Source organism: Physeter macrocephalus, chromosome 7, assembly GCF_002837175.3.
Source record: "Physeter macrocephalus isolate SW-GA chromosome 7, ASM283717v5, whole genome shotgun sequence".
Taxonomy (NCBI): domain Eukaryota; kingdom Metazoa; phylum Chordata; class Mammalia; order Artiodactyla; family Physeteridae; genus Physeter; species Physeter macrocephalus.
In genome coordinates this window covers 36,237,333-36,258,844 of record NC_041220.1, presented here as the reverse complement: position 1 = coordinate 36,258,844, position 21,512 = coordinate 36,237,333, and the positions used below count along the sequence as shown (strand labels likewise).

At 37.4% G+C, this 21,512-nt stretch overlaps 1 protein-coding gene across 2 annotated transcripts in view; it reads left to right on the top strand.

The window, feature by feature from the left end:
* Window positions 1-21,512, top strand: part of DCHS2 (dachsous cadherin-related 2) — a 299,819-nt gene that overhangs the window by 193,463 nt on the left and 84,844 nt on the right. For both annotated transcript variants that reach the window (XM_024126701.2, XM_024126700.2), the window contains exons 8-10: window positions 5,680-5,837; window positions 6,942-7,785; window positions 10,003-10,242. In XM_024126701.2, the coding sequence (XP_023982469.1) occupies window positions 5,680-5,837; window positions 6,942-7,785; window positions 10,003-10,242 (1,242 nt within the window). The remainder of the gene's footprint in view (window positions 1-5,679; window positions 5,838-6,941; window positions 7,786-10,002; window positions 10,243-21,512) is intronic.

Here is a 21,512-nt window from a genome sequence, read left to right as displayed (position 1 = left end):
CAGAACACTCTATAACATAAATCACAGCAAGATCCTTTTTGACCCACCTCCTAGAGAAATGGAAATAAAAACAAAAATAAACAGATGGGACCTACTGAAACTTAAAAGCTTTTGCACAGCAAAGGAAATCATAAACAAGACGAAAAGACAATGCTCAGAATGGGAGAAAATATTTGCAAATGAAGCAACTGAGAAAGGATTAATCTTCAAAATTTACAAGCAGGTCATGCAGCTCAATATCAAAAGAACAAACAACCCAATCCATAAATGGGCAGAAGACCTAAACAGACGTTTTTCCAAAGAAGATATACAGATTGCCAACAAACACAGGAAAGAATGCTCAATATCATTAATCATTAGAGAAATGCAAATCAGAACTACAATGAGATATCATCCCACACCAGTCAGAATGGCCATCATCAAAAAATCTACGAACAATAAGTGCTGGAGAGGGTGTGGAGAAAAGGGAACCCTCTTGCACTGTTGGTGGGAATGTAAATTGATTCCTCCACTATGGAGAACAGTATGGAGGTTCCTTAAAAAACTAAAAATAGAACTACCATATGACCCAGCAATCCCACTGCTGGCCATATATCCTGAGAAAACCAGAATTCAAAAAGAGTCATGTACTAAAATATTCATTGCAGCACTATTTACAATAGCCAGGACATGGAAGCAACCTAAGTGTCCATCAACAGATGAGTGGATAAAGAAGATATGGCACATATATACAATGGAATATTACTCAGCCATAAACAGGAACAAAACTGAGTTATTTGTAGTGAGGTGGATGGACCTAGAGTCTGTCATACAGAGTGAAGTAAGTCAGTAAGAGAAAAACAAATACCGTATGCTAACACATATCTATGGAATCTAAAATAAAAAGAAAAAAGAAAGAAAAAAATATTGTTCAGAAGGACCAAGGGGCAAGACGAGAATAAAGACACAGACCTACTAGAGAATGGACTTGAGGATACAGGGATGGGGAAGGGTAAGCTGTGAGAAAGTGAGAGTGGCATGGACATATATACACTACCAAATGTAAAATAGATAGCTAGTGGGAAACAGCTGCATAGCACAGGGAGATCAGCTCAGTGCTTTGTGTCCACCTAGAGGGGTGGGATAGGGAGGGTGGGAGGGAGGGAGATGCAAGCAGGAAGAGATATGGGGACATATGTATATGTTTAACTGATTCACTTTGTTATAAAGCAGAAACTAACACCATTGTAAAGCAGTTATACTCCAATAAAGATGTTAAATAAAATAAAATAAAAATAAAAGTTTAATGTAAAATCATATTATTTTTTCTATGTCCTAAGTAGAAATCAACCAGCCATCCACTTTAAATGAATAATTTTCAATAATCTGAAATGCAAATCAACTTTTACTGGCAGGAAAGTACTAGTTAATGGATAAAAATTGGTATTGGGTATAAAGACATATGATTATGAACACCAACCATCTGTGAATCTCTATGAAAATTAAATATTCTTAAGGTCAGAGTAAATCATATTTAGAAAATGCAGAGTGAAGTAAGTCAGAAAGAGAAAAACAAATATTGTATGTTAATGCATATATGCGGAATCTAGAAAAATGGTACAGATGTACCTGTTTGCAAGGCAGAAATAGAGACACAGACATAGAGAACACACGTATGAAAACCAAGGGGGGAAAGGGAGATTGGGATTGACATATATACACTAACTAATATGTATAAAATAGATAACTAATGAGAACCTGCTGTATAGCATAGGGAACTCTACTTCGCTGTACAGTAGAAACTAGCATATCATTGTAAAACAACTATACCCCAATTTAAAAAAATAGGATTAATTAAAAAATTCCACATACGTACACACATGTATGTGTATGTGGGAATTTTATTGAGACATTCTTATGTTTATGTTTTTCCTTGAGAATGCACAGGCCTCAGATTGGTTCCAGTGATTAACTTTAGTTGGCATTGTGTTTTTATACCATTTTAAAAGAAATGTGTTGCTTTGTCATGTTTGACACAAACATAGGGAAGCAAGGGACAACATTGCCGTTACCTGCAGATAATTTGTCTTCATGGAAAACCCCAAATATTCTACAGGCAAATCACTAGCATCAATAACATAAAAAATTTCTGGGAACAATGTCAACATACAAAAATCACTAGCATTTTAAGAACTAAGCAGGATTTCAAAGGTTTCATTCACTGTAACGAAGAAAATCATTGGGTGTGGGGTCCAGTTTACTGTGAAGATCATGAAGTTTAGGCTTCAAGGCTCTTCACTAGCACGGGCTCCTCTGGGGTGGGAATATTGTCCTATTTTCTTTAAAGAAGGACCATCAAATTATGTGTTTCCCCCCTCTCCCAAATCAGAATCATCTTGACTAGAAGCATAGGGAGGAAAATTTCAATAAAAGATATTTAAGACCTTTATGTAGAAAATTACAAAATAGATGAAAGACCTAAAGTAGAACGAAATGAAAAGGCAAATCATGTCCATGCTTGGGAATATGACATAGTGGATTGTTGAGGAACAATGAATCTGCTGCATACACACATACACACAGGTTAATAGATTAAGCTATAATCCTGCTATGATACCATTATTTGGAAAGGAACAAAACCATGCTATATATTACTCATGAATATATGGACTAGAAAGATACACCCCCACTTTAGGACAGAGGCTGTCTACAGGGAAGAAGAAAGGGAATGAGATTTGGAGGTACACACAGGTCCTCTGATATACTTATATTCTGTCATTTCTTTAAAAATTTTGAAGAAATATTGCAGCTTTACCAATCTAGAAATGTTTACATGGATGGTCATATATTTCTGAATGTTTGAAATGTTGACTTTTAAAAAAATTAGCTTCTGAAATGATACTTGGGGCATCGCAATATAAAAATGTGGTGATACCTGTTATGTTACTCATACCTTTGCTTTAACTTTATCCAATTGCAAAATAGAGGCAACTACAAAATATAAGATAAAAGAGCAAGATAAAAATCAATATAATGAGAACAAAGATATATATATCACATTCATGAAATTTTTATTCTCCTATGTAAATGGATCATAGCATAGAAATCACAATCAGTAGATGTTACATAATTTCCTGCTCTATACTCTGACTTTCTTAAGAGCAGAAGGTCTTTTTTATTTGCCTTTATTCCAAGTGTCTGTTACATGATAGTGACTCACTGACACTTGAATAAAAGAATGAAAGAGAGCCACTAGCCTAGACATCATCTGAAGTTCTTTGGGTTGTTTAAAGTATTTAGATTTTATCAAAGAACACAAATCTGTTATCTAACAAACCAAAGAAAAACCCCTGCCATGATCAATTTGAATTAGAAGTATCACATAAACTTATGACATATTTTAGCGTGTGCATGTGTGTATTCTGTGACCACTGAAAAAGGCCTAGAAACAACGACTGACCCAGAAGCAATGAGCAGGATACAACCTCCCAATACTGTATTCCATGGAATGAACCAGAAGTCCTTGGAGAAATGACTGACTCCAGGTCTTGGGCAGGAAATCTTCAAGATGAGTCTGTAACATTTTGTCACCCCAGATACAAGGAGGCTGTTAAAGATGACTAGGATCATATCAAAGACTCAGGAACCTCCTTTGAGAGGATCCTAATGTTCAAAGATGGAACAGTTTGAACATCAGTAGGGATAATATTGGGAATAGATTGAAACTCTTATAATATGTTTAAATTTATGCTTAATAATTCTTAAAACAGAAACTAAACAAACCTTTAATTATCATAGTTGAAGCACTGAAGGATGTTAGTAAACGAATCCATTATTTTGAAGACTGTTAAATAAAAGTTTACCATCAGACATTTATCCTGACCTTTCGTATAATGAACTGTCCCACTGGGTTACCAATAAGTAGATAAGAAGAAGTTGCTCTTTAGTAATATATTCCAGCTAATAAATGAAGAAGAGATCATAGACTCAGAATGTTATACTTTGCAACATTTATTGAATCATTAGTGGATCCAGGCTGTGCACCAAAGGGGGCCCACATCACAAAAAGAGACAATCAGACATGTGCTTCTGAAGGAAAACACAAAAGAGCATTTATGAAGTAGTCTTTCCCCCAAACAACCTGAATCTGATTAATTCTCTAGATCTACCTCCCAATTTAAGGAGAACATAGAGGACAGAAAAACATATTAAGTTACATGTTGGAGATAAGCAACAGGCAAATCTAGATCACGGGAAGCTTCAGGATACATGATCCGGTTCTTCAGCAAATGAGTTGCAAGAACAAAATAAAGAGATGGATGGCAGAAATGCATAGATTGAAGAGATATGCAAATACAGATTTTATGTTGAACCTAATTTGACTACAAAAAAATAAGATATTTATGAGACAACTGGAAATTTAAAAGTTAACTAGATGTTTGATAATATTTAGGAATTATTACTAATTTTTAAAAGTATAACATGGTACTGTGATCATATTAAATTTTTCCTTATCTTTTAGAGATGCATGTTGAAAAACATACAGAAGAAATGATATGATTTCTGAAATTTGCTTCAAAAGAAGATGGTGAAGGGAAATATGTGAATGGGGAATAAGATTAGCCATGAGTTGATAAATATTATTATTATTTTAAATTATTTTCCAAATGTTTTTTTTAATAGGATATTGAATATAGTTCCCTGTGTTACACAGTAGGACCTTGTTGTTTATCCATTCTATATATAATAGTTTGCATCTGCTAATCCCAAACTCCCAATCCAACCCTCTCCCACCTCTCCTCCCCCTTGGCAACCACAAGTCTGTTTGCTATGTCTGTGAGTCTGTTTCTGTCTCATAGATAAGTTCATTTGTGTCATCTTTTGGATTCCTACATTTAAGTTATATCTTATGGTATTTGTCTTTCTCTGTCTGACTTATTTCACTTAGTATGATCATCTCTAGGTCCATCCATGTTGCTGCAAATGGCATGATTTCATTCTTTTTTATGGCTGAATAGTATTCCATTGTATATATGTATCACATCTTCTTTATCCATTTACATGTTGATGGACATTTAGGTTGTTTCCATGTCTTGGCTATTGTAAATAGTGCTGCTATGAACACAGGGGTGCATGTATCTTTTTGAATTAGAGTTTTGTCAGGATATATGGCCAGGAATGGGATTGCTGGATGATATGGCACATGAGTAGATAAATATTGAAGCTAGATGATAGGTACATGAAAGTTCATGATATCATTGTCTACTTTTTTTTTTTTTTTTTTTTTTTTGTGGTACGCGGGCCTCTCACTGCTGTGGCCTCTCCCGTTGCGGAGCACAGGCCCCGGACGCGCAGGCTCAGCAGCCATGGCTCACAGGCCCAGCCGCTCCATGGCATGTGGGATCTTCCCGGACCGGGGCACGAACCCGTGTCCCCTGCATCGGCAGGCGGACTCTCAACCACTGTGCCACCAGGGAAGCCCTGTCTACTTTTTTATATGTGAAAATTTCTATAATAATTTTTTTAATCTGTTATGTTTCTTGTCTGTATTTTTAGTATTATCCTATGCTCATATTCTCACAGAGCTTAAGGTAAATAAATCTTCCAAATGATCACAGGTATATTTGGATTAATTAATTCTCTGTATTCTGCATTGTCAACTAACATTAACTTCTTAATTTTATGTGTGTTTGTGTGTAGAGGGTAGTACTGATCACTTCAAGATTGATGCCAACAGTGGTGAAATAAGAACAACCAGAGTACTTTCACATGATTATGGACCTTCTTACAGGATGACTGTAATTGCCAACGACCAGGGGGTGCCTCCTCTTCAAGGACAGGCAGTTATTAATATTCAGGTAATGGCTCACATCACACAAAATGTGGAAAGATGCTCTGAGGGTTTTTTAATTTTATATACAAATGTAGAGTGAAGATACATTAAATATACGAATACTCTTTTTAGAGAGCATTGCAGATGTATGTGTGCATTATTATATTAAGTGATTTTATTATCACTTGAGAAATGATTAGGTTTAAATAAATTTTTATTTTAACTTTGCACGGTTACTGACAAGATACTTACCTCTATCACTATGTGGACGTTTATCCTGCTTTGTTTATAAAGAACAAAAAGTATCTTTTCTTTTACTTTTTCCTAATTGCAAGGACCTGGTAAATTTTCAGGAGAAACGTGTGTAAATAATGGCCAATATTAAATTGCATAGTTTTTGTAATTATTTTTAAAATTAGGAAAGGCACTTGAGATTTGTATTTTAAGACTTTCCTTTAGTCGTAATGAGCAAACAAGCTGTAGGAAGTCTCCATAGTAGGAAAAAATTACATCAACCCATCAGAAGCAAAATGACTGTTTACAGGAAGATTTTTTTGTTCAAGCACGTGATAATCAGTAATATTAATATAGGTATGTATACTAATCAAGAATATATGTCCCCAAGAGTTCTGTTTCCAAATTATATTCTTTATTGATTAAGGATATGTGGGTTAGGAGAAAATTCTGTCATAATATCTCAAGACTCTGGTTTCAGATAAACAAAGGCATATGATACTTAAATGTATGCAGATGTTGTCATTAAGGACATATGAGTCTCTAGGACTTAGAGTAGCTTGGAGAACTAGCTCTCGTACACTGTCTTGGAAGAACCATAAGACTACAGTTCACGTAAACAGCAGCGTAGCTTCACCAAACTATCATTGTATCCATTACACCAAACAGGGGAGTGGAAAGTTGTGTACTTTCTTATCTCCTAGCTATTATGCAGTTTTCAGTCTTCAGAGGCATGCTGGAATTATATAATATAAGAAAGAAAGGACATTTTCTCACCAATTACATATGTATATTGCAAAACTGGAAGGAATTAGCTTCCAAAAGAATAGCAGCACCTGTAAACTATTAAAAAAAAAAACCCCAAATTAACAACTCCTTCTTATTCTTATTTCAGGTGATACCACTATCCAAAGGGAGAGCTCTCATTTCTCAGAATATTAGACACTTAGTTATACCAGAAAACTTGAAGCCTGCAAAAATAATGAGCTTGATAAAGTCACCTGATCACCTTCAACAACATCATAGTGGAAAGTTACATTTTAGTATCGCTGCAGATGACAAGGATGGTCACTTTGAAGTCGACAGCTCGACAGGAGACTTGTTCCTCTTTAAGGAACTGGATTATGAGATGACGTCTCATTATCTTTTCAGGGTGGTAACTAGAGACCACAGCAGAAACCCTCCCGTGAATAGCACAGTCTTCCTTAGTGTTGCTGTGGAAGATCAGAATGACCATTCTCCCTCTTTCCGGGAGGAGTTCATTGTGATCGGCGTGGAAGAGAATGCCCCTGTCGGGACTCTGGTGCACGTCTTCAGTGCCAAAGATGGCGATGGCAGTTTTTTGAACAGTAGAGTACACTACTTCATTGAAGCCCACCACCCTGGAATGAATCCATTTCTCATCCACCCCTCATTTGGCACTTTGGTCACCGCTTCGCCCCTTGACAGAGAGAGAGTTCCGACTGTTGTCCTGACCGTAACTGCATCCGATCAGGCTGTGAATGTGACAGACCGGCGACTGAGATCGCTGATGGTGAAGGTAGTGATTTTGGATATAAATGACCACAGCCCCACTTTTACATCTTTCCCCATCGCCCTTGTCAAAGAGGATGCCGCGGTGGGCTCCTTGGTGCGCCACATAACTGCTCAAGATCCAGACGCAGGAAGGAATGGAAGAGTAACATTCCGCATCCTCTCAGGCAATGAAAATATGGCCTTTATGCTAGATGAGTCATCAGGTACCGTCCTTGTCACTGTCAGTTAAACCCTGTGATCACTTGCTTACATTTATCTTTTTTCATTTTCCTCTGTTATAAAATCATAGTTCTCAAGATGCAGCTGCTTTAAGGAAATTTGACTTGATTTACTGTTTAACTTATATAGATGATAAGCACAGAGGTTGTATTCAGAGAACCAAGAGTAATTGCCCTGTTTGTTAACATTGACGTGCTTTGTAGCTAGCTTGCAGTTCCTGGGATGAATATACAGTAGCCGACTTCTTTACCCCCATTGTGTGTTTTCATAGGGTAGGAGATGGTACCAAGAGTGAATCAAGGTAGAACATTAGTCAACATTATTCAAAGACTTTAGTATGGAAACTATCTCTAAGGTGATACAAACATACACTTGTAAATAGTTAGAAATCATGTATTTTTAAATGGTTGTATTGATATTGACATTAAGACCCTTACTTTTCACAACTGAAACATTTTATTTTTGGCAGAAGCATTTATTCACTGTCAAGTACTCTTCAGAAATGGCACTCACTGTCACTTCCCTTGTCTTGCTGTTACCATATTGTCAGATAACATCTTCTAAAAATTTTGATGTAGTTTGATGGACAATTATACGTTCAAAGTGTCATTCTTGTTATATTGGAAATGAAACTCCCTCAACCTGATTTTCAGAAGATATTGAAGAGATGGACTACCATCTCATTCTCTAAAAAATAAAATCATTTCTGCATGAGCCTTAGAAAAAAATCTCAGACGTATACCATTTGGCCCAACTGTTAGTAAGAGCATTATTTGGAATGGGACTGAATGTGTAGAATTTGGAAGTCATGATTATAGTCTGGCTATATACTGTTGGAAAATTTCATCAAAATATTTATTAAGTCCTGTGCATATGGTTCCGTTCTGAAACCTGCATGAACACCACCTAAAAGCCCAACTGACAGAGAGATAGTCCAGACCCAGTTGCTGCTTTCTGTTAGAGCTGGTGTCTCCAAGGATCTATTTCAACGAGATTTAAAATGCTTTCCAGAATGGCTAAGGAAGGTCTATTTCAGATTGTTAAAGAAGGTGGATAAAATTAGAACTGTGTCTCGGTAATATAGATATCCTGAATCTTAAACAATTGCAGTGGCTGTTTCAGTTGAGATATTTTTTTCAAAGACATAAAATGCTAATTGCTGAAGGCACTCATATGAGATAGGCTATTTTTCTCTCACAAAGCTCATATTTGTTATCAAGAAGACAAAGTGAGATTTTCAATGGCTTTTGGCTATGAAGTGTAAAATTATAAGCAATTATGGAGAAACCAGTTTATATATAAAATCTGAATCAGTAAGCCTCTTTAATTATTTGAAGAAAAGTTCTTATAGGAGGAGCACCGTGTTCGAGGAGCAAACAGCAATCCTAAAAGAAAAAATGTGACAATTGGAATTATGTAACAAATATATGTGTGCAAGTTGCTTATATGAGTTACGTGCTTAAATGGCAGTTGGATGGAGACATTGTATTCGGGAAGTTTATTGTCTGAGTTATAAAGTCTTTACTATTTTTTGTTAATAAAAAAAGACAGTTAAATGAGATTAGTATAAAGAGACTATAACTCTTTAACAAAAACTAAATCTCTTAAAGGATGTAGCCATACTTTTTGTAACTTGGTCACTTTAACACATGAAGTGTCCTTTGATGTGAAGAGAGATACTTTTAGAACGTAGATATTTTTTTAAATGAAGGTAGAGGAACTTCCCTGGTGGTACAGTGGTTAAGATTCCACGCTCCCAATGAAACTGGGTTTGATCCCTGGTCAGGGAACTAGATTCCACACGCATGCTGAAACTAAGAGTTCACGTGCTGCAGCTAAGGAGCCCACGTGCAGCAACTAAGACCTGGCACAACCAAATAAATAAATATTTTAAAAAAATATGAAGGTAGATGTTGGGTAGATAAATATTCTTGATGTAATCATCTTAGTAGATAATGATACGTTATGGATTATTTCTGAATTTTCATTCATCCTTATAATTTAAATTAGAATGACCATTCTAATTAAAAATGTTCTTTTATTCCAGATAATACATAAATTTAAAGTTGGTTTAATAATATTTATTCTTTAACAGAGAAAGCTTCTGAATTTTTAGCAACTTAGATGAGTTAGACAAAAGTAGAGTAAGCATGACTTCTCCAAAGAATATTACCTATTGCTTTTCTCTTCTTTCAAAACAGGTTTACTAACTACTACTTCGCCTTTGGATTACGAGTTAAAAAGTCAGTACATTCTGACCCTTCTGGCACTGGATGGTGGCACACCAACACTTTCTTCATCCCAGACTTTGACAATTACTGTTCTTGATGTAAACGATGAGGCCCCAGTATTTAAACAGCACCTATATGAAGCTTCAGTTAAAGAAAATCAAAATCCAGGGGAGTTTGTCACAAGAGTTGAAGCTGTGGACAGAGATTCAGGTAACTCAAAAATATGGGAACTAAGTGATCGATGTTAAAAGCAAAAATTGACATTTACCAGAAATTTGAAAACAGTTGCTGGTTATTTCAAACTTCTAGAATTTCTTTAATTAGCATACACAGAAAAAAAATTGAATGCATAATGTGTACTTTTTATAGCATTTGCATGTATTGATTTTTATTATTACTTATAGTAGAGTGATACATATCTAATTAATATACAATTTATTGATTTGATTTTGATAATAAACAGAAGTATAGACAAAGGATCACATTTTTTTCAGACTGTAATAGCTAGATACATGGAGTAACAGAAGGTAAATTGTTCTTTATTTTCTCTATATGTAGCATAATGGAAGAGATAGGATGCTGGTGTCAGACTGCCTGGCTTTGAACCCTAGAACCACCACTTAAGCTGTGTAACCTTTAATAAGCTATATACTAGCTCTCTCTGATCCTCTGTTTGCTTATCTGTAAAATGGGGATTATAATACAGCCTAATTCATAGTTCTGTTATGAATATGAATGAGTTATTGCCTACAAAGAGCTGAGACCAGTATCTGGCACAATAAACAGTCAATAAATGTTAACTTCCATCATTACTATATTACTGTTGTGTTATTAATATCAACCACTGTGTTCAGACAAATGACTTTGAAGTAAACAGTTACTGTGGCTAGGAATTTATAAATGTCTTAGAATTGCTTTTCGATATCACTATGACTTTTTTGGCCATGTAAGCTTCAGTAACTTTAATAATATCCTTTTTAAATTTTAAACAAAATAATTATAAAAATTATAGTGAAGTAGTTGCCATTAACAGCATATGCTGAACTTTCCCATCTGAATTAATACGAAGAGTTTAATAAGCCAGTCTTTTTAAATTCACATTTGTATATAGTAAGTGGCAATACATAATCAATATAATATTTTGTTCTTTTCTTGCAAGAATTGTAACAGATGTTTCTATGGAAATAATAGTATGAAAACTAGCATTTTCCTCCTAAATTGTTCATCAAAGGGGTAAAAGATACATTTTCTTGAACTTTTAAATTATATACCATTTAGATCCTTCCCGCTTTTGAGAAACATCATCTTTTAATGAAATGCATTTTATGTGATGCGATAAGACTTTCAAGGGCCAACCCAATTTTCTCTTTTGACCAGAGCGGGGCAGTGTGATCAAAGAGTTTTGCTTACTGTGCTCACCAAGAAGGCTGGAGTGTGCTAACAATTGCTTGTCCCAACTCCGCTTAAAGAATTTAGCACATTTCTGGCAGTGTGGTTTTTAGTTGATAGAAACAATGGAGAATATACATAAGCTTTGTGTTTCCAATATGCTCAGTTTAGTAGAGTTCTCCGAGAGCATTCTCTGGTGTAAATTGAGTAATGCAGAGCTCCGGGCAACACAGAAACCACTTCCCAAAGTACACAGACATATGCTGAACCCATCACTGATGTGTGATTTAGCAAGCATTTAAAGTCTGTAAAATGCTTCCTCCCTTTGACTTTATTTTATTAATTTTATTTTTTAGAATGGACTCTACTAAAAGGATTTATTTGCTTTAATATTTGAAGGCAAAAAGAATTTCTCTCAAAATTTTTCATATGTCAACTAAAGATGATTACCATAAATATGCTTTCCAATTTTTACTGTCAAGTTGCCAAGTGTTAGTATAATTTTCTTTTGGAATGAATGGTCTGCAACCTGTTACTTATAATTGAATTGAAAGTTCATTATTCTAGAGATTATGGTTTGCCAGGGAATTTAGATGCAAAATTGCTGGTTTTCTGGCTTTGGCTTTATGGGTGTTTGAGATACACATTAACATTTCCTGAGTCTCACGCACCTTCACAAGTTTTGTAGACAATTTTGGTTTACTGGAAATCTCAGTGTTTTTAATGAAGCCAGATCTGTTAAGCCAGTGGTTATGTAAATGCATGTGAATTTGGGTGTATGCATTTGTTTTTGAACATATTTTTCATAAATCTTTTTTTTTTTTTTTTTTTGCTTATTGGGTTAAGACAATGAAAGAGGATTATGCACGAGAATTAAATGATGTAGTCAGGATTTTAACATAACTGGCATCATATTGGAATTTATGAATGGTTTACTTTATAGTCTGTATTTTTAAAAATATTATAGCATGACTTAATACTAGAAAGGTTAACATACGTTTTCTAGCATTCTACAATGTAGTTTTTAAAAATGTAAGCCTAACAGCATTGTCTGGCATTCAAAACCCATAGGAATTTGAGCACTGAGTGTTTATGATGTATGACTCACACCGGTTCTAACAGGAGTTTTTTCTTGTATTAAAAGGGAAAAACAACTACCACTTTTTAACTAAGATATTAAAACTGCTGCAGCATTTGGTGCCAACGACAAGAGCTCCATTGTTAGTGGGAAAAGATCTATCCCCAGGGGCACCTCTCCCCCAGTCCTGGGAGGAAAGGGTACCCCAGCAGGGAAGATGACTCAGTCCTGGTGATGTATTGGCTCATTCATGGTGAATACAAAATAATTCAACAGCACATCACCATACAAAAATGTCAAATTCTATAGTGAAATCTTATTCTCTATCCCATAAAAAATGTATTCTGTATCTGCCTTTATCTTGAACAAACTCTACATCTGGTTTCCCAGAAACTGTCTCATGCTGGATGCACAACCCCGCCCAACAGCCTGTTCTTGGAGCAAAGGAGAAACACTACCATGACAGTATTTCATCTATTTCATTGAATCTAAGACACTATTAATTGTAAGAAGCATCTAATTTCAGATATATCAAAATTGGGGGAAAAATGTGTTCTTAGAATTAATGAAAAAATTAAACAGAAAAAAAAGGACTACTCACCCAGAGACAATCACTATTAAAACTTTGAAATATAATCCTATTTCATTTAATACATGGTGTTTTGATTATGTGATTGTCTAATTTTCTGCCTGCCTTTTAAGCTGTGAACTCATGGATTCAGAACATATTTTACTTGCTTTTATCCCAGGTCCCTAAGATAATGCAAGCTATGACACAGGAGTTTAGTAAATATTTTTGACTATATGATTTGAGAAACCGGAACATCTGTGAAATAGGCTGCTACAAGCTGCCTTCACTCTTCAGAACTCATTTATTTGTTTATTTCTTCATTCAATCAGCAAGGCACAATCCTGTTTTTCCTTTAGAAATGTTTGAGTTGTGTAGGCATTGTACAGTTGAGGAATTACATGAAAAATGATTTTCATAAAAAGTAAATCTGAAAACAACACTCCCCTGGCCAGAATTCTTTATTAATTCCTCATGGTTTTGAGGATGAAGTTCTCTTCTCTTGTAGCTTAACAACTAGCCACTTTAATAAGTGACTGTAGCTTTCCTCTCTATTCTCAACTCCTATCACTCGCCTGCCTTTACTGTAGGACAGGGTTATGCAAACTTTTCTCTGTAAAGGGCAAGATAGTGAATGTTTTAGGTTTTGCAGGCTATACAGTCTCTACTACTTAATTCTGATGTTGGAGCAAGAAAACAGCAATAGATAATACATAAAGAATTGAGCGTGGCTGGGTTTCAGCAGAACTTCACAAAATAAGGGGGGCAGGCTGTATTTGTCCAGTGGGTTTGCCAACCACAGGTCTAACAGATATATCTAATTAAGACATCTAAGTTTCTTACAATTTTCTGATCATCAGATCCAATTATGATGTCATCACGGTAGTAGATCAGTGTGATGATCTACTGGATGCTGAGATGATCTTTATCTCTGCTGAGTAGATGATGGCTGATAGTGAAAGAGTTTACATAAAGATGTACTGTTCTTCCTGCTGGATGAAAGCAGATCACTTGTGATAGTCCTTACAAATTGGTATAGAGTGTTGGTTCTCATTTCAGTTACTGTGTTCTTCAACTGTTTGGTTGTTCTTTATATTTTCTAGCTCTTTGTTTAAAACTTCTTATAACTTCTTGCTCTGTGCATCCGTTCATTTCCCAAGTTCTTAGATCATCTTTACAGTCATTACTCTGAACTCTTTCTCAGGTAGATTGCCTATCTCTATGTTGCTTAGTTATTCTTCTGGGGTTTTATCTAGGTCCTTCATCTGGAACATATTCCTCTGTTGTCTCATTTTGTCTAAATTTTTTTGTATTTTTATATATGTTTTGTTTCTCAACCTTGGAAAAATGGCCCTCTGTAGGGGATGTCCTATATGTCTCAGCAGTACACTCTCTTCTCATGACCCAAGGGCCAGAGACCAGCTGGTCCCAGGGTAGGTTCTGACCTGTGTTTGTGGACTCGGTTCTGCAGGCTGTAGGACTGAGTTTTCTTGCTTCTGGCAAGAAAACTGCCCTCCCCACTGGTGGATGAGGCTGGTCTAGAGGCTTGTGCAGGCTTCCTAGTGGGAGGGGCCAGTGCCTATGTAATAGGGAAGAACCTTTTGTATTCTATTGCAAGTTAATCACTAAAGGGATGTTGCCCAAAAGCTTAAATTATACATACTGACCCAACTCTCAGAACCCTGCCTCCCAGGTAATGAGCATTAAGCTATAATACCTTTGTTTAGCTCATAGGAAACATCCTGACCAGGTCCACCAGTGAATGACTGCAGGGAGGAAGAAATTAACACATCCCCTCCAGAGGCTGATGGGAACCAGGAAGTGTTTGACTTTACTCCCTCCCCTTTTAGTGTAAAAGAAGCCTGAATTCTAACTCAGGCAAGATGGTTCTTTGGGGCACGAGCCCTCCATCTTCTCGGTTTTCTGGCTTTCCAAATAAAGTCATTACTCCTTGCCCCAGCAACTTGTCTCTCAATTACTGGCCTGTTGTGCGGCTAGTGGTATGAGCTTAGACTTGGTAACACTTGCCCACTGGTGGGTGGAGTTGGGTCTTGGCCCTCTGGTGGTCAGGAGTGTCAAGGAGTATGTCTAGAGGCAGCTGTGGGCTCAGGAAGTCTTTAGGCAGCGTGTTTGCTGATGGGCAGGGCTGTGTTCCCACCCTGTTGGTTGTTTGGCCTGAGGCATCCCAGCACTGGATCCTGCAGGCTACTGGGTGAAACCAGGTCTTAGTGCCAAAATGTCAGCCTCCAGGAGAGCTCATGCTGATGAATACTCCCTGGTACATTCACCAGCAGTATCCTTGTCCTCAGAGTGAACCACAGCCGCCCACACTCCCCCCATCTCCCCAGGAGACCCTTCAAGATCAGCAAGTAGGTCTGACCCAGGGTCCTATTAAGTCACTGCTTTTGCAGTCCTCCAAGAGTAGAGTCTCTGTTTCCCCCAGTCCTGTGGAGTTCCTGCAATCAAGACCTGCTGGCCTTCAAAGCCAAATGCTCTGGGGGTTCAATCCTCCATATTCCAGACCCCCAGGCTGCGGAGCCTGATATGGGCCTCAGAACTCTCACTCTTGTGGGAGAACTTCTGCAATATAATTGTTCTCCAGTTTGTTGGTTGCCTACCCGAGGGGTATGGAATCTGATTATATCATGAGTCCTCCCCTCCTACCATCTCACTGTGGTTTCTTCTTTATGTCTTTGGATGTAGAATGTCTTTTTTTCATAGGTTCTAGTCTTTTATCAATGGTTGTTCAGAGTTAGTTGTGATTTTGGTGTGCTCATGAGAGGAGGTGAGCTCAAGGTTCTTCTACTCTGCCATCTTGTCCAGAAAGTTCGAGAGTGTTGGTACTCAAAAGGTGGTCCCCGGGACCAGTGGCACCATCATCCACAGCCTACACAGAGGGCAACTACCAGAGGGCATTTAAAGGATGCTGGTGTCCCTCTAACCAGTGGCTTTCCCAGGGTCTTTATGAAGGGAGAATCCTCTGAACTGTTGGTAAATGTAGTTAGAGGAGGGTGGTGGGCATGTCATGATAAATGGTAAATTTACCATTGGTAAATCCATCCTAATGTTCTTCTCCATTTCCTTAAGCTTTTTTATTCCTTTTTGTATAGTATGCAAGGGAAGATCTGGCATCTCAATCTCAATGATGATAGACCACTCTTGAATGCAGCCAATCAAAAGAAACTGTCAAGGGAAATAACTAAAAGAGCTAGCACATTAACTTCAGAATCTCTGGTAGGAACACCACATCAATAAATCCAGCCGAAACCAAAGTACTATTTTATCTTCCTGGGTTTCACATCCTTAGAACTGATTTCCACACATTTTCCACAGATTTATTCCAATGTAAGTTAGAAAAATCTTGCTATTATTTTAAAACTATAAGCTGTCTCTAATTGAGTCATATTTGCATGTAACTACCTGCAGTATGTTGAGATCTGACTCTGGTTGTAGGTCTTCTCGTGAATAGGTATCCCCTTGCAAGAAGTTACCTGTTATATATCTGCTGCTCAGTTTGGTTCTGACCTTCAGAGAGATTATTTTGGGGGCTTCCTTAGAAGTTTTTCGGTTTTTTGACTATGACTTGAGCTGCGACTTTAAAGACTCAGCTTATAATTTTCTTTCTGTAAGTTCCCATTGCATTCAGAGACAGCCAGTTCACATCATACTCCTTTGACTATCCCATGGCTAAAGTCAGCCCCACTTGGTCCTCTAAGGAGTAGAAATCCTTTAATCGTCAGTTCATCACAGTCAAACACAGGTGATCATTTAAATGATCATGGTACCATTGCAAATGAGAAATTACTAGTGCTCTGTTTCCTGTGGGCAGGGAACTTTAAGGCCAAAGGCATAACCAAATCAATCTCAGAATCCCTAATACCTGGGACCCAGTCCTGGTGCCAGGTACCCTATCAATCAGGTGCAGTCAGGAAAACCAGCTCTTACAATACAGGCGTTGGAAGGCTGAATAAACGGAAAGGGAATCCTGAAGTAACCCAGAAAAAAATAACTGTAGGAAGCAGCTACCACCCCTAATCCCTGGAAGCAAGGAGAAGAGGTCGAGATTATCAGAACCTAGGAAAAAAAATGAGAGGAGGGGCCTTGCAGAGCCTGGTCTGGGAGTGCCAAAAGAGACAGAAAGTTGTGAGCAGTTTCTGCACTAGAAGAAATGGCGTTGCTGACAGGGAAAATAAGAAAACAGGAAGAGGAAGTCCCATCTGCTCTCCTCTGACCTCAGTCTCCCTCAGGGTCCCTTTGTGGCAGATCCTAAGAGGGTGTCAGCTGGCAAAGGAGATTCTGCACAGCTGCGGTGTGCAGATTCCCCAGCCCCAGCGTTGCAGGGCGGAGTGGGGAAGAACGGATTCAGAGCCGAGTCACAACAGTTTATTGACTAGTACACCATGTAAAGGACAGAGGCAGGAGCTGGCAGAGGGAACAGCAGCTGCAAAGTCCCCAACAGAGAGACACTTAGCATGTTCAGACAGCGGAAGTGAAGCCGGGGGGCCAGGAATATAGTGCAGGAGCAAGTATATGAGAAGAGCTTGAGTCCACATCACATGGGACTTTGTAGACTGCGGTATGGTGTTTGGTTTCTATTTTGAATGCATTCAAACACTTTCTTCCCTCTTACTTGTTGAATCCTGTTTATCTTTAGGGTCTAAGCTTATACAGAAAGCAACACATACTCACTCAGTTATGTCTTACCATGTGGAATTGTAATTGTCTGCTTACTTCTCTGCATCCAGTGCTACACTATAAGCACTGTGAGAGCAAAGAATGTGTCTTCTTGCCAGCAGTTGTATCCTTAGCACCTGGCGTGGTACCTTGGCACCCGCTATCACTATCTCTATATGTTTATTGAATAAGATGATAAATGAACAAACTATCTACCTGTGATAAGTCTTCCCTGATACCCTTCCTCAGTGATTTCACATATTTCCCCACACCGTGTCCCCCACTAGAGGGGAGCTCTGAGGACCAAGATAATTACTCATTATTCGGTGGTATCTTTCCAGTGCCTGGCACTTGGTAAATGTGCACTGCATAAATAAACACATAAGTGAATGAGTCAATCAACCAAATAACTGGAGCTCAATACATATGTGTCATCTGCATATAGGTGGAAGCCGAAGCCAGTGAAGTGGGAAAGAGGTGGAATGAATTCTTTCCTCCCTCCTTCCCTCTCCCCTTCTCTCCCTGCCTTCCTCTCTCTCTCTTTGTTCCTTCCGTTCTGTGTTTTTTAACATCAGTCAGCAATATCTGAAGCCAAGAGAAAACAAGTCAACTAAACATGGTCAGTAGATCTTACAACCAGAAGCTTATTGGTGACTGTAGAAAGAATAACTAGATATGGCAGTGGTTTCAAGCTAGCTGCAGAGAAATTTTAAAAGATGCTTGGCTATAAAGAGGAGGAAAAAATCTTGTTTCTTACAGCTAAAATATAATTTAAGGAAAAAATGTAAATGGGAAAGATTAGAACTGACAGGAAAATTACAAGAGGGTATTTGAAGAATTACTTTTGCCATTGAGACAGAAAGCAGGAGGTAGAGTTGAATACAGATGCAGAAAGTTGAGGAAGCTTTTTCCCAATGCCTCCATTTTCTCTAGGAAATAGGAAGGGAAGTGATTTGTGAGAGTGAACCAGGGGGTGGTCGGGTAGAAGACATGAATAGGAGAGGGGTGACCAAGGAGATCTGGAAAGATTGCCAGATGACAGTAACATTTCGGTGGCCCCCATCTATGCTTTTGTGAAGTTTTCTCCAGCCCCAGTTATCTGCTGGATATTCCAGGAGGACAGAGAGATGGCTGGATTGAATCTGGACTGAGGTTTTGCTGGCCGCCTTTGGTAAAAAGCCACAGTACCTGAGGAAATTTGCAAGGTTGCCAAAGTGTTAATTCATGGGGCTGGACTGAAGAGGAAAAGAAATGAACTGAAGAGGGGTATCCTAGAGTAAGAGAAAGCAAGAAGTCATAAGGCTGTAGGTCTTGAGGTCTAAGAACAGATATATGTATGTGTACACACACACACACACACACACACACATCCTTTGGTGTGTTGTAAGTGTATCATTGAATATCTTCAGATCCAGATTTCCAATTTTCTTAGTAAGGTGATAGACTTAGACTCAATAATCTCTATTTTACTTTTATTTTCTTGGTTCTCAAGTTTGATGATGTTGTGTTTGATCTGGAAGATTATAAGTGTGTGAGGAGGAAGAAGCAAGGCACTAATTGAATTCTAAAAGAGCCATAGTATAATACTTTAAATTTAGCTCACATTATTTAAGTTGTGAAGGGTGCGAAGTTTGGAGGGTGAAATCATATATGTGCAAACTACAGTTATAAATAAAGATCTCATTTATCCTTAATAATATACTAGGAGGATTGAAGGTGAGTAGCTTGTTACCTTAGGGATCAAAGCTATATAGAATAATAGAAATGATAAAATCTGAAAGTTTCTAAAACGTCAGGGGAGTATTGGCTACAAAGGTAAAGCACATTAGAGAATAAGTAGACCAATAGGGGGAAGGGAAACCGAAAAGATTTGAGTTTATGTTTAAGCATGTGAAGACATTTTCTAGATTTGACAAGTGTTAGGAGTTTAAACTGTAAAATATATAATATAATATGTAATATATAATATGTATAATATGTAATAATGTATTATAAGTGAGTGGATTATTGAAAAATTAAGGGTCCAAAAATTGAAAGATGCTGTTCTCCATGAAAGCTCCCTGCAGGTAGGGGCCATACCTGTTGGATTCACCACTCTCTCTTTGGCAAACAGCACTGTGCTTGGCACCTAGTTATGCTCACCAAATATTGGAGGAACAAAGAAAGTAGATCTAAGTTGGTATAGTCCCCATTTTCATAATGTAGGATGAGATAGGAATAACATATTTTATCAATCTGGAATTTTTAAAAATTCTGCCTTGACCAAAGAAGAGATTAAGATCATTATGAGATCAAAGTAATCACTATGAGTATTAAATAATCATTGATCTAATAATATGCCTAATGACAGAATAAATTTTCTGGTGACCTCTGATTATACCATATCAAATATTTTGATCCTGCCTTATTAGACTTTTTTCTCAAGGTTATTAAAATGCCTGCAGATAATCCCCAATATCCTTTCTCTTTCAAGTGACATAGTAAGAAGTCATGTATATTTATTCTTGTATAAAACAAGCATTATATTCCACTTTTTCCAGCACTCAGTTCTATATTGTATCTACTAGCTCACAGCAGATGAAAATTTATTTTTTAAGACAGGCAAGATGGAAATGTGTAATTGAAGTTTTTTGTTAAGTCCAAAGAAGAGTATTTCATCATTTATTAAAGTGTAAATCATATATGCTAAGTACTATGTCTGTACCTAGATACTTGTCAGTGAAGAAAAGAACATAGGAAAATGATTGAAAGGAACTTGTGAGAAGTGCAAATAAGCTGCAATGTCATGGAATAAACTCATTCAGGTTAATGGTATGAGAGATCTTCATACCCAGTGATGGAAATGATGTGACACTTTTCTCAGAGGGGAAATGAAACCGCAGAAATATAGGAAGAATTATTTTCAAAATGCATAATAACGTGGTACCACAATTCTCACTCCAGATAATGAACTGAATGCTAAGTAGAAAACAAAATGAACCAAAAATACACACATGAGCAATTCAACATGCTCACCTCCTGTGCTGGAGATGAACAGAGTAACATAACTGGGCACAAGCTTTGTTGTTTGTTTGTTTGTCTTTATTTATTTATTTATTTTAACACCTTTATTGGAGTATAATTCCTTTACAATGGTGTGATAGTTTCTGCTTTATAACAAAGTGAATCAGTTATATATATACATATATCGCCATATCTCTTCCTTCTTGTGTCTCCCTTCCTCCCACCCTCCCTATCCCACACCTCTAGGTGATCACAAAGCACCGAGCTGATCTCCCTGTGCTATGCAGCTGCTTCCCACTAGCTATCTATTTTACATTTGGTAGTGTATATATGTCCATGCCACTCTCTCACTTTGTCCCAGCTTAACCTTCCCCCTCCCCATATCCTCAAGCCCATTCTCTAGTAGGTCTGTGTCTTTATTCCCATCTTGCCCCTAGGTTCTTCATGAACATTTTTTTTCTAAGATTCCATGGATATGTGTTAGCATACGGTATTTGTTTTTCTCTGACTTACTTCACTCTGTATGACAGACTCTAGGTACATCCACCTCACTACAAATAACTCAATTTCGTTTCTTTCTATGGCTGAGTAATATTCCATTGTATATATGTGCTACATCTTCTTTATCCATTCATCTGTTGATGGACACTTAGGTTGCTTCCATGTCCTGGCTATTGTAAACAGAGCTGCAAAGAACATTGTGGTACATGACTCTTTTTGAATTATGGTTTTCTCAGGGTATATGCCCAGTAGTGGGATTGCTGTGTC